The sequence below is a fragment of the Trachurus japonicus genome, unplaced genomic scaffold (assembly GCF_045865225.1).
Source record: "Trachurus japonicus isolate A0001 unplaced genomic scaffold, Traja_1.0 AP030749.1".
In the NCBI taxonomy this organism is placed as follows: Eukaryota; Metazoa; Chordata; class Actinopteri; order Carangiformes; family Carangidae; genus Trachurus; species Trachurus japonicus.
Window position 1 is genome coordinate 685,009 of NW_028220882.1, and position 13,924 is coordinate 698,932.

The 13,924-nt window shown below is 39.9% G+C and overlaps 1 protein-coding gene across 3 annotated transcripts in view; it reads left to right on the top strand.

Moving 5' to 3' along the window:
- The window catches only part of ankrd44 (ankyrin repeat domain 44), a 57,168-nt gene continuing 43,244 nt past the window's right edge, over positions 1-13,924 (top strand). For all 3 annotated transcript variants that reach the window (XM_085772660.1, XM_085772658.1, XM_085772659.1), the window contains exon 1: positions 1-123. In XM_085772660.1, coding sequence (XP_085628786.1) covers positions 97-123 — 27 coding nt within the window. In that variant the 5' untranslated portion in view covers positions 1-96. The remainder of the gene's footprint in view (positions 124-13,924) is intronic.

Genomic DNA, 13,924 nt, shown 5'->3' on the forward strand with positions numbered 1-13,924 from the left:
GGAGGAGCAGGAGGAGGAGAAGGAGGAGGAGTAGCCGTGCATGGTGCCTTGCAGCCGGAGGGAGCAGCGGAGCAGCAGCCGCAGCAGCAGCCGGACATGGCGGTCCTCAAGCTGGTCGAGCAGGTAGCTACTAGCCGCTGTTAGCTCGGTTCACTTAGCCTCGGAGGGACCGGCTGGCTGGCTGGCTGGCTGGTTGGTGTGTGTGTTTGAACGTCTCTCTGCTTGTCTTGTCTTTGTGTTTCCGGTCAAACGGAGACGTTATTAAACCTCCAGACCTCCAGTAGCCGGGCACCGGGCCCCGGGTCACAGGGCTGCGGGGAACCGGCTGCTGCAGCCCGGGTGTCAGAGTAGAGACAGTGTCGGGGGTTTAGGTTCGGTTTAAAATCTATTAAGTCTCGTTAAAATGCACACAGACCGGTCCTCACACAGACATACTTCCTGTTTTGTCCTTCCGCACATGCACGCACATATATACACATGCACATATAGTATGCACATACAGGTGTTCTGCTGCAGCTCAGCAGCTGCTCAGGTAGCTGCTCTCACCTGGACCTGAGCCTCCAGCCTCTGGTCCTGTCTTCACACCTCCACAGCCTCTCTTCACTCTGATTACAGGCTTTATGCACAGCTCCACTACTTCCTGAACTTAAACAAGCTCCTTTAAATTTCCTGTCTTACATTATTGGACAAACTGATGAATCCAGGTGTGTCTGACCATTGTTGTGATTACATGAGGTCAGAGTCAGACACACCTGGATTCATCAGTTTGTCCAATAATGTAAGACAGGAAATAAAGGAGCTTGTTTAAGTTCAGGAAGTAGTGGAGCTGTGCATAGAGCCTATTATTGACAAGATAGATTAATCTGCTCATTAAAGGGACAACGAGGAGTTTTCTCCATCGGCAGAAGGAAAAATTCCGCGACAATAAAAAAGTCTCATATTAATGTGGATGAATCTACGTTACCACTTGTTAATGGCTCCATTTTAGATAAATCTATGGTTTTGTCTCTATGGTTATTTTGTTATTATTAGTGGTGGTGGAAATGCTGGGCGAGCCGACCAGCGTTTCTTTACTTTCGGTTTCGTGGCGAGTCATGAGAATAACGCCGCCGTATGAATCTCCGTTTATGGTGGGAACTACGACGGTATGTGATCGTCTTCCAACCTCTGACTTTAATTCTTGATGAATGAAAACATGAGTCTGTCTTGCACCGGTCAAAGAATTTCACGGTGCGGAGGCTCATAAATGTAGTGAGAAGACACTTCGCTTTTCCAAAACTCCTCGTTGTCCCTTTAATTATTCCCATTAATTGATTGGACATGGCAGCATCCTCCTGAGTCACGATTTATTATTGACTTACTGTGTCTGTGACTGTTGCTCTGACGATCGACGTCATTAAAATATGTTAATTTCAAGGCAAATAAAAGTAGAAACAACCACAGTTTGAACTAAAACTGTTGATAATTAGCTCCGCCCCCTCTACAACAGGAAGTGAACCGTTATTATCCAATCATACGCTGACAGTGAAACACTCACAGTGACTGTTTAGTTCTACTTCCTACATCTTGCAAATGCCTCATACAAATACTTTCTGTTCTTCTGCTGCAGTCAGCTCCTTAGTTAACCGGTTAGCCCCGCCCCTTTCTGCAGCTTTAACCGGTTAGCCCCGCCCCCTTTCTGTAGTTTCCATAGTGAGTCAGCAGTGAGTTCAGTCTGAAAACAAAAGATCTCCTGTAGAGAAGATGTCAACACCTGTTCAGGTCACAACATAACTCAACATAACTTGTTCGACCTGCTGCTCGTCTCCTAAAGGGGGCGGAGTCACATGACACAGATACAGGAAGTAATCGGAGAAACAGCTTCTCCTTTAAAGGGATACACCAACATTTTTTTGTTAGCCTGCCTCCACCTAAAGTCACTAATTAGCTTAGCTCAAACACTGGAAGTGTGTAGGTAGTGTAAGCCTGCCTCAACCTAAAGTCGCTAATTAGCTTAGCTCAAACACTGGAAGTGTATAGGTAGTGTTAGCCTGCCTCCACCTAAAGTCGCTAATTAGCTTAGCTCAAACACTGGAAGTGTATGGGTAGTGTTAGCCTGCCTCCACCTAAAGTCGCTAATTAGCTTAGCTCAAACACTGGAAGTGTATAGGTAGTGTTAGCCTGCCTCCACCTAAAGTCGCTAATTAGCTTAGCTCAAACACTGGAAGTGTATGGGTAGTGTTAGCCTGCCTCCTACCCGAGCTGAAATCAGCAGTCAGAAGCTGATTTCATTTTAGCTCTAAACTCTGTAAATCTATCACTTTATCCACATTTCAAACATGTTTAGGTGAGAAAGTATCCGTTTAGATCAGCAGTGAGTCGTTAATTTGTCTAAATACCAGCTGTTTACAATTTTGTTGGGACGAATTCGGCGCTACTCAAGCTAGCCGTTGTGACCAACGCATTTCTGGTTACTTTCACAAAATAAAACACCCGTTGCCCTTTAAAGCAGATATCAGTGGAATGTTTTTGTTAATATAAGTCCTAAATAGTCCTATTTTCCGTCAGCAATCACTTACATGAAGTATTTCAGCCTAAACACGAGTCTCTCCGTCACTCTGCTCTGCTGTAACCCGAGGAGAAAATTTTCCTTGTGGGATACAAGTGTTATCCAATGAGGGGACAGAACGGCATGAAGGGCTGTGTGTGCAGCCAAGGGATGCGCGTGAATGTGGTGACGTAGCACGAGGACCAATTGATGCCTGACAAGGGCGGGGGCTGCTAACTCATGGTGCGTTCAAGGAAACTCGTACTTTGTGTTTTTCCTTCCTGTGAAGTCATACCAGTTCGATCTGGTACGAGTTCACGGGTCGGAAGTTACGAGTGGCCGTTATAGGGAACTTTCACAGACAACAGGACGGTAAAAACACGAGCTACGGGTTACCTGGAACGCTACCAAGTCGTAGTTGTGACTTGAAGCTGTAACTTACGGTTTCAAAAGCCTGCCTTGAACACAGCATTAGCCGAAACGGCCGTGCCACTGATATCTGCTTTAAATACAGAAAACCATGACGATAGAATTTGTGCTTTTACTTTGAAACAGGAAGCTAACCTACCCTCGATGTAGCTGAACCAAAATAAACCGTCTTTGCTTGAACCCTCCGTTTTGACCGATCTCGTCCCGTTAGCGGCATTTGACCGCTCAAGATGCCTTACCGGAGAGTTTTGTCAGCTCTGAGACGAAGATCGGCCCGCCGGTTTCCGTTTAGAGTTGCTGAAGAGTTTCTCTGATGACTTTAGGTGGAGGCAGGCTAACACTACCCATACACTTCCAGTGTTTGAGCTAAGCTAATTAGCGACTTTAGGTGGAGGCAGGCTAACACTACCTATACACTTCCAGTGTTTGAGCTAAGCTAATTAGCGACTTTAGGTGAAGGCAGGCTAACACTACCTATACACTTCCAGTGTTTGAGCTAAGCTAATTAGCGACTTTAGGTGAAGGCAGGCTAACACTACCTATACACTTCCAGTGTTTGAGCTAAGCTAATTAGCGACTTTAGGTGAAGGCAGGCTAACACTACCTATACACTTCCAGTGTTTGAGCTAAGCTAATTAGCGACTTTAGGTGGAGGCAGGCTAACACTACCCATACACTTCCAGTGTTTGAGCTAAGCTAATTACGGGCGATACGGCTCTATCTCCATGGTTACTGCACGGACAGTCGAAAGGATGGTGTCTATCTGCTGGTCATGGACTCGGGAGTGAGGCAAGACACACAAAAAAATGTTGCCGTATCCCTTTAAGAAACAGTTGGAGAAAGGAGGCAGACCACTGTTACTGTTACTTCCTGAAAAACGATAATTCATTAACTGTAAACGCCTTAGTAATGCATTAAAACAAAGGGGAAAAAATAAAATCAAAGTTATTTTTATTTCTAGGTTATCATGCTGTTATTTTACTGGAGATCAAATTGTGCCGTTTGTGGCCCCTGAACTGACATGAGTGTGACAGCGCTGGTTTTAAATCGATCTGAAACCATTTATCAATTCAGTATTGATCGTCCAACAGTCTGACGTCAACATGGTGATAAATAAAAACCTTTATTTGTTGAAGCAGCCGGTTCTGGTTTCACTGCTGCTGCAGACGACAGAAGTTCAGAGATGAAAATATGAATTTAACATTTAAACTGAGATCAAATTCATCTTTTTACTGCTCATTAACATCATTACTGGGTGTTTTTTTTTGCACATAATCAAAAATGAGCAAGTGCAAATTCAAACTGCATGGACTTTTTTTTTTAACAACTTTATTAACAACAGGAGTATACACACACAGGACTGAATACAGTTAGATGAAATAAGTGTATACAACATTAATACACAATCAAACCATCATAGATATGGCAGAGACAGAAAAAACATAAACTTAAATAAATATTTTGTAAAGCTTACAAAGATCATATGTTTTAACAGCTTTTTTATTCTCACAATCACAGAGGGAGGAGATATATTGACCAACACATGCAGACTGTTCCAGGAAGTTTGGCTTCTTACCAGAAAACTTTGACTCATGTAGCCTATATAAAATTTGGATAAAATAATTAACAAATTAATCATATAAAACTGAGAATTTAGTTTTTTTAAAATCATATTCAGTGTAGCCAAACAAAACATTTTCCCAGCATAAATTGAACTGGGGATAAATATGATCAGTGATAAAGCGTCTGCTATATTCTCCACTCTGTCTGGTCTCTTCCTCATCCTGTAAAATCAAAGATGTCCGACCTCGTTCCGCTGCAGAGGAAACTCTTGAGTCAGCGCTGCAACGTCGCTGCTGCTGCTGCTTCCTGTTTCTACTTTAGTTGAAATAAGTTTTACTTTTTGGTGCTTTGACCTGGAGCAGATGAACTCTGAGCGACGTCCAAACAAAAAAAACACAAAATAAAAGTTCCTTTTTAACGTTTTAGTCCCCGAGGCGTCGACTCTGTCTGCAGCTCAGAGAGAGAAGGAGCTTTTTGTTCCATCACATGAGCTTCTTCCTCAGTGTGAACACAGCGTCACGGTGTCTGCTGAACACCACCATCATCACCATCATTATTAAACTGTTTAGTTTAGTTTAGTTTAGTTTAGTTCTGTCTTTATACTACAGTTTAGTTTAGTTTAGTTTAGTTGGTTTAGTTTAGTTTAGTTTAGTTTAGTTCTGTCTTTATACTACAGTTTAGTTTAGTTTAGTTTAGTTTAGTTCTGTCTTTATACTAAACTAAACTAAACTGTTTAGTTTAGTTTAGTTTAGTTGGTTTAGTTTAGTTTGGTTTAGTTTAGTTTAGTTTAGTTGGTTTAGTTTAGTTTAGTTTGGTTTAGTTTAGTTTAGTTTAGTTGGTTTAGTTTAGTTTAGTTTGGTTTAGTTTAGTTTAGTTGGTTTAGTTTAGTTTAGTTTAGTTTAGTTTAGTTGGTTTAGTTTAGTTTAGTTTAGTTCTGTCTTTAGTTTGGTTTAGTTTAGTTTAGTTTAGTTGGTTTAGTTTAGTTTAGTTTAGTTGGTTTAGTTTAGTTTAGTTTAGTTTGGTTTAGTTTAGTTTGGTTTGGTTTGGTTTAGTTTAGTTTAGTTGGTTTAGTTTAGTTTAGTTTAGTTTAGTTTGGTTTAGTTTAGTTTAGTTCTGTCTTTATACTAAACTAAACTGTTTAGTTTAGTTTAGTTTAGTTGGTTTAGTTTAGTTTAGTTTAGTTTAGTTCTGTCTTTATACTAAACTAAACCAACTAGTTTAGTTTAGTTTAGTTTAGTTTAGTTTAGTTTAGTTTAGTTCTGTCTTTATACTAAACTAAACTGTTTAGTTTAGTTTAGTTTAGTTTAGTTTAGTTTAGTTTAGTTTAGTTTAGTTCTGTCTTTATACTAAACTAAACCAACTAGTTTAGTTTGGTTTGGTTCTGTCTTTATACTAAACTAAACCAACTAAACTAAACTGTTTGGTTTGGTTTGGTTTGGTTTGGTTTAGTTTAGTTTAGTTTAGTTTAGTTTAGTTTAGTTTAGTTTAGTTTAGTTTAGTTTAGTTTAGTTTAGTTTAGTTTAGTTTAGTTGGTTTAGTTTAGTTTAGGTTGGTTTGGTTTGGTTTGGTTTGGTTTAGTTTAGTTTAGTTTAGTTTAGTTTAGTTTAGTTTAGTTTAGTTTAGTTTAGTTTAGTTTAGTTTAGTTTAGTTTAGTTTAGTTTAGTTTAGTTTAATTTAGTTAGTTTAGTTTAGTTGGTTTAGTTTAGTTGAGTGTAAAGACAGAGTCACTGTCCAGAGGTCAGAGGTCACAGAGTTTTATTAAAAATATTAATATCAGAGAAAGAACAGGAAATAGTTGACTTCTTCACCATCATCATTATCATTATTATTATCATCATCCTCATCTCTCTATCACTCATCAGTCTGCTGCTTGTTTTCTTCATCTATCAGTTTATTTATCGTCTCGGCTTCAACGTGTGAAATCTCTCCTCAGTGAAGCATCAGATCGGCCGAGCAGCAGAAACCACAGAGTTTACAGACTCTACGTTACGTTTTAACTCATCAGATCGGCTGAGCAGCAGCAGAAACCACAGAGTTTACAGACTCTACGTTACGTTTTAACTCCGTTAGTTCACTGTAATTATAATTATGTCGGTCATTTTAAGACTGAATGAGTTCAAAGCGGCGATGCCTTCAGGTGCCTCAGTCTGCAGTCAGAGTTTACAGTGACGTGACAGTCAGTGAAGATGTTTGTGACCAGATAAATAAAAGAGTAGAGCTCAGACTGAGAGTAGCAGCTCCTCCTCCTCCTCCTCCTCCTCCTCCTCCTCCTCCTCCTCCTCCTCCTCATGTGACCGTCTGTTGATCAGCACATGATAGAGTGAATGTATGAACCACAGAGCAGAGTAGAGACACGTTGCTGCTGCTGCTGCTGTTCCTCTATCAGCTCCATCAGCTGCTACTAACAACAGGAAGTCCCTCACAGAGAGACAGAAAAAAACCAGCTGCTGCTCTGGTCCTTGAAGGCAGCACAGATCTGATCACACACCACTGATACAGGCCTCGTATTACTAGTTACTACTATTGTTACCTACTATTACTGTAGCTACTACGTACTGCTACTGTTATTACTAGTCGTAGTGGTCGTGGTTTAGTTTAGTTTAGTTTAGTTAGTTTAGTTAAAGCAGAAGTAAGCGATCCTGTGGTTTTGGCTAATGCTGCGTTCCAGGCAGGCTTTTGAAACCGTAAATTACAGCTTCAAGTCACAACTTACGACTTTGTAGCGTTCCAGGCAACCCACTCGTGTTTCTCCGACCTGTTTTACCTGTGAAAGTCACTATAACGGCCACTCGTAACTTCTGACCTGTGAAGTCGTACCAGATCGAACTGGTACGACTTCACAGGTCGGAAAAACACCAGTTACGAGTTGCCTTGAACGCACCATAACGTCTTGTCAGCAGATGGAGTTAGCAGCCCCCGCCCTCGTCATGGATCTATTGGTCCTCGTCCCTACGTCACCACATTCAGGCGCATCCCTTGGCTGCACACACAGAGAGGACTGCCCCTTTATGCCGTTCTCTCTCCTCATTGGATAAAAGGTTGTAGGATACAAGGAATGTTTTCTCCTGGGCTCAGAGCAGAGCAGAGTGACTGACAGACCCGTGTTTCGGTCCAAACACTCTATGTAAGTGATTGCTGTCGGAAGATACAACTATTTAAGACTTATATTAACACAAATATATCACTTACTTCTGCTTTAAGTTAAGTTAAGTTAAGTTAAGTTAAGTTAAGTTAAGTTAAGTTAAGTTAAGTTAAGTTAAGTTAAGTTAAGTTAAGTTTAGTTAAGTTTAGTTAAGTTTAGTTAAGTTTAGTTAAGTTTAGTTTAGTTAAGTTTAGTTTAGTTTAGTTTAGTTAAGTTAAGTTAAGTTAAGTTAAGTTAAGTTAAGTTAAGTTAAGTTAAGTTAAGTTTAGTGTAAAGACAGAGTCACTGTCCAGAGGTCAGAGGTCACAGAGTTTTATTAAAAATATTAATATCAGAGGAAAAACAGGAAATAGTTGACTTCTGACTTTCTGCCTCAGCTGCTGCTGCACCGTGTGTGTGTGTGTGTGTGTGTGTGTGTGTGTGTGTGTGTGTCTGTTTGTTCTGTCTGAAGACGACTATCTTGGAGGACGTGATGTCATAGTGTCAGCTGAGCTCCTCTCTGATTGGACGACAGCAGGAGAGAGTGTCGTTGACCCGGTTATAGGCCGTCGCCTTGGCAACGAGACAAATATGACTTTTCCTTTATGATCCTGTGTGTGTGTGTGTGTGTGTGTGTGTGTGTGTGTGTGGAATGAAAACAGGTTTAATCTGATGGAGGAAGTTTGTGTAGGACAGAGGGGGAAGTGTGTGTTTGTATATGTATGTGTGTGTGTGTGTGTGTGTGTGTGTGTGGTCACGACTCAGTTCCTCAGACACACACTCTGCTCCTCCGTCTCTTCTCTTCTCTAACACACATTCACTGTTAAAGGGATAGTTCACCTAAAATTCAAATTTCCATATGCATGATGTCCATATAACGGTTGAGAAAGGAGCTCACTTTTCTTCGTAACAAAAAGACACACCAAAAAACATCCAAATACCTCCATGCTGCTCGTCTGTAATGTCCCTCTTGTATTGAAGCCCCGACATGAGAAATTGTTCCAAAAAAAATTAAATAAGTCTATATTTTAAGGTTGTTTGTAGCGATTTTGATTTGCACCGGTGTCAATGCAAATCACTCGAGATTTGGTGAGTAGATAATGAGTGAAATTTGAATTTTGGGTGAACTATCCCTTTAAACATTATTGATCTGTGATTATTGGACACTGATCAGATTCACTACTTTAATCTGGACTTTATTTATGTTTCTTCATTATTTAAAGGTGTAGGCTACAGAAATGGCCGTTTGTCCCGTTTGTCGCGCCGAGTTGTCACGAGCTGCAACACGAGTAAGGAAAACGAATTTGATTGGTCGTTATCGAGCGGGCGGGACATTCAAAGCTTGGGGCGAGACCGAGCTCCGTGTGTGTGTGTGTGTGTGTCTCAGACGTTTGAATGACTGATGACGGATCCAATATGAGTTGCTGATGAATCGTGAGCAGGGCCGTTGTCTAGGGGAGAAAGGTGATGATAACTCTAGGGGCCCAGCGCCCAGTGGGGCCCATAAAAAACCCCAGTAGTCTAATCTTTGTATGACTGATTTATTCTGCGTAAGACCCTGACTAATACTCATAGTACACTGTAAAAACTCTACATCTTTCCAAGAATATTTGTCTTATTTCTTGTCAAAATGTCTCATTTCTAGTCAAAACTAATCTCTTTACACTTAAAATAAGACTCATTACCTTAAAAATTTACTTGTTTTTAGATCATTTTCACTTAAATTCACAATAAATAGAAAAATCTGCCAGTGAAAGTAAGTTTTTTGTGCTTGTAATAAGAAAGAAAAACTTGCTCCACTCTCAGATTTTTCTACTTATTCCAAGTGAAAATCTGCTTGAAAGAAGTAAAAAGTGTCTAAAAACAAGTTGCTTTTAATATGATGAGTCTTATTTTAAGTAGAATGAGATTTGTTTTGACTAGAAATGACATTTTGACTAGAAATAAGACAAATATTCTTGCTAAGATACTTGAGTTTTTGCAGTGTAATGCTGCATTGGCATCAAAACAAAGAAGGCTAAATAAAAAACGATAATACATACGTAGTCTAAGGGAAAAAAAGGAAAAGTTAGGGGGAGGGGCCCACTTTAGTATTCTTTAAGGGGGCCCAGAATTCCTAGCAACGGCCCTGATCGTGAGCAGGCTGACGTATAATCCGTGCGCCTGCACTATCCAATGAGAAAAAAAAAAAAACACACTTTCATCCCAGATTTACTCAAAAATAGAATTTTGCTCAAAGTTTGGCCTCCATCGTCTGATAGATGAGTTATTACACTCATTTTATGACCCAGAGTGGGCTCAAATTCAGTTTTCTTTTCTGTATACACCTTTAATAGATTCAGTTTGATATTAATTTTATTGTTTTATTATATTTACTCTTTATCTAAATGTGTTAACAGCCGCCAGCCGATCAGTTCTATTGATTATTGATGATTGATTGAGACGATGTGAAGGCTGACGGAGCAGAAACACAACGCAGCGTCGACTTCTGTCTCCACTTCCTGTGTGTTTCTCCTCCTGCTTCACTTCCTGTTGCTCAGAAACCAGTTTCACTTCTCTACAGCAGCAGCTCAGATCAGACCACTTCCTCCTCCTGCTCCTCCTTCACCTCCTCTTTACTCCTCCTCCTCCTCCTCTTCCTCCTCTGTTTGAATGTCTCTAACGCCACATCATCACATCATCATCTCGTCAGTTTAACGGCTCTGATCTAAACTCCTCCCACTTTTCTCTCTGACGACTGAACTCATGTGATGAAGCAGCTTCAACTTTCCTTTTATGGAGAAACATTTGTGTCTTTATTATTCAATCAGATAGAACACATCTGCCACCAAAAAATAGAGATTTAAGAGCAAAAGAGAATAAGTGGCAATCAAAAAAAGTATGACATTTTACTGATTTATAAGGAAAATGATCACACGTTTTTACTTGCAAACATTAGTTTTGATTGAAGTTGAAGAAATGTGCTCTCAAAACAACTTTTTGAATGAATTGCAACCTATTCTATAGAGTTTTTTTTTTTGATTGCCACTTATTCTCTTTGCTTTCAAATCTCTTTTTTAGTTGTAAATCTCAAGACTCAAGACTACTTTATTAATCCCTTAAAGGGCAATTCCATTTGGTGGCTCGCACACCACATGCTCATAGCACAAACACATCACATAACATAGCATAGCGTAGCATAACATAACATAACATAGCATAGCATAGCATAGCATAGCATAGCATAACATCATATAACATAGCATAGCATCGCATCGCATAACATAACATAACATAACATAACATAACATAACATAACATAACATAGCATAACATAGCATAACATAGCATAGCATAGCATAGCATAGCATAGCATAACAGAGCAACCAGGAAAGAAAAGAGAGTTGGCAGCTTTGTGTAAAGTCTGCTAGTTGCATGTAAGAATAGGAATTCTAATAAATATCACCATTAAAAATACATCTCTAAGTCTCTGGGTAAAAAAAGAAATACATAAAAGTACACAGTACCCAGTGCACGCCACGTGCAGCACACAATTTCAGTTAAAAAATCTGTTCTATTTGATTGGATAATAAAGAGACAAATGTCTCTGCAACAACCTTTATTTACCAGGTGAATCAGTTCAGAACTAGTTCTCATTTACAGTGACGACGACATGTCAAATACAAACACACTTCAAACAATGAAACATTCATGTAAAACTCCGTTGTTATAATAACGTACAGCATGTAAAACTAACAACCAGACAGTTAGGAACAGCAGAGAGCTGAGCTTCCACTTGTCTTGTTGCATCATGTCTTTGTTAATAAAGTTATATTATTATTAGATGTGGCTGTAGTCGGTCCACTTCCTGGTTTTGTGGAGCTGTTGAACAGTTTGTGTTGTTGTGTAGGATGTGTTTAGTGATTAATGAGGTCACACTGCAAAAATCTTTCCAAGAATATTTGTCTCATTTCTAGTCAAAACTAATCTCTTTCCACTTTAAATAAGACTCATCACCTAAAAATGAACTTGTTTTTAGATCATTTTCACTTGTTTCAAACTAATTTTCACTTGTAATAAGAAAGAAAAACTTGCTCCACTATCAGATTTTTCTACTTATTTCAAGTGAAAATCTGCTTGAAAGAAGTAAAAAGTGTCTAAAAACAAGCTACTTTTTTATGTGATGAGTCTTATTTTAAGTAGAATGAGATTAGTTTTGACTAGAAATGACATTTTAACTAGAAATAAGACAAATATAAGATAAGATATTGAGTTTTTGCAGTGTAGAAACATGTCGAACATGATAAGAATATTTTAAAATAGAAATAAAGTAGAAGTGAAGTTCAGCAGCTTCCTGTAGAAACTCTGAGCTGCAGCTTCAGCTTCCTCCCGCAGCCTCTATCTACCTGCTGTGTGTGTGTGTGTGTGTGTGTGTGTCTGTGTGTGTGTGTGTGTGTGTGTGTGTGTGTGTGTGTGATGTGTATCTGTAAAGGAGTTCAACAACAGATTCTCTTTGTCCGAGTCTGAGACACAAAGTTTAAAAAAACCCCATTAAAAACCCTGTGGGTGATGAAGAACGCGTTGTCACGGCAACAGATTAAACAACACTCCAGTTATTTACCAGAGGGAAGTAAAAAACAACACATATGACCGACAACACACACACACACACACACACACACACACACACACACACACACACACACACAACACGACAGAGGCAGAAGCAGCAACATGAAACACAAAGACACAAAACTAAACTAAAAGAGACAAAACTGGCGAAAAGAGACACAAAGGTTGTCTTTACACTGCACGGTTCAAGTGGCCCAATTCCGATTTTTTTCTCTCAAGTGGCTCAGATCGGATCTGTAACATGAATGTGTAAACGGGACAAATGCGCATTGAATCGGATATTGTCAGATCAGATTCAGCTCCGTTATATGTGGAAATAAATCAGATACAAATCGGATATCTGCCAATGCGTCTGCAGTCTAAACAGACAGATCGGATCTTCCCTGGCAATGCGTGTCATACGTCATCAATGATAATATTAATTCACGTGCTCACGCGTCTCGCTGAACCTCTGTAGCCTGTGATTGACACGTGGGGCTGACCTGGACTACCGTGGCCAGCTGTGGCCAGTTGTAATCACTGTCACAGGCGTTACAGTAGTTGGGTTTCCATCCACCTTTTCTTATGCGCATTTTGTGAAAATGCGCATAAATACTTGAATGGAAACGCCAGAAATTCGAATAAAGGCAGTAAATGCGCATCAAAGTTTATACGCTTGGAGGGGGTGGATTTGTCAGCGTATCGATTAAAGGAAATGCGAGTTTTTGTGATGGAAACAGATGATGTGAATTGAGGCAGAGTTTGTGGGTGAAGCTGCTGGACTTCACCCAGCGACGCCCCGGTGTCCCAGCTCTCCTCTCTGCACTGCAACACAAACACGCTCCGTAACCCATAATCTTTTGTTTATGACGGTTAAGACAACACAAACAGACGCCGTAACATCGTTATGTAACTTATTGATTTTTCACCGACTTCGTATGTAAACAGATGCACATGGGGGAGAGGAGTGTAACCAGAACAGACTGTCACAGTTCTACTGTCTTTCTGTGTAAATATCTCATGTTACAACATGAAAACCTGCAGCTTATATTCAAGTGCGGCCTAGATATGTATTTTCTTTTAAAATGTAGCTGGTGCGGATTATACAGGTGCGTCTATAGTCCGGAAAGTAATTGTCCATGATGTTGAGTGTCAACTGAGTGTCAACTGTTGGATACATTCACGCTCAATATGACGTAATCTCACGGTGCACTCCTCCTAATCGCAAAACAATAATGAATGGAAACGGGCATAAATTCGCTTTGCTTTTTGCGCATTTTCACAAAATCCGCTTTTAAATTCGATACGACTTGGATGGAAACCCAGCTAGTGTTTAATAAACTCGTCGTCCCTGTAAATGAGGGAAACCTCAGTGACCAACGAGTTAAAATAAAGGTTTAAATAAATAAAAAAATATTTTTTGTGGTGTCCGCGCGTCTGTTTTTTCCCCCTCACTAGTTCTTGTTTTCATATAGCCACTACAGTAACATTCATTTCTATGCGGATCGATACGAGGGCAAGCGAGGGAGCGTGAGATAAACACCAGATTTCACGTTTTCCTACCGGCAAAAACTGAACCGAGCCGATAAGAAATCAAGAGAGGAAAAACAAACATTGTATACAAATGTGTGAGGCTGTCCCGTCCTCACTACGTGAGCGACGGAGGATCGAACGGTGGCACAACTGTCACCGTC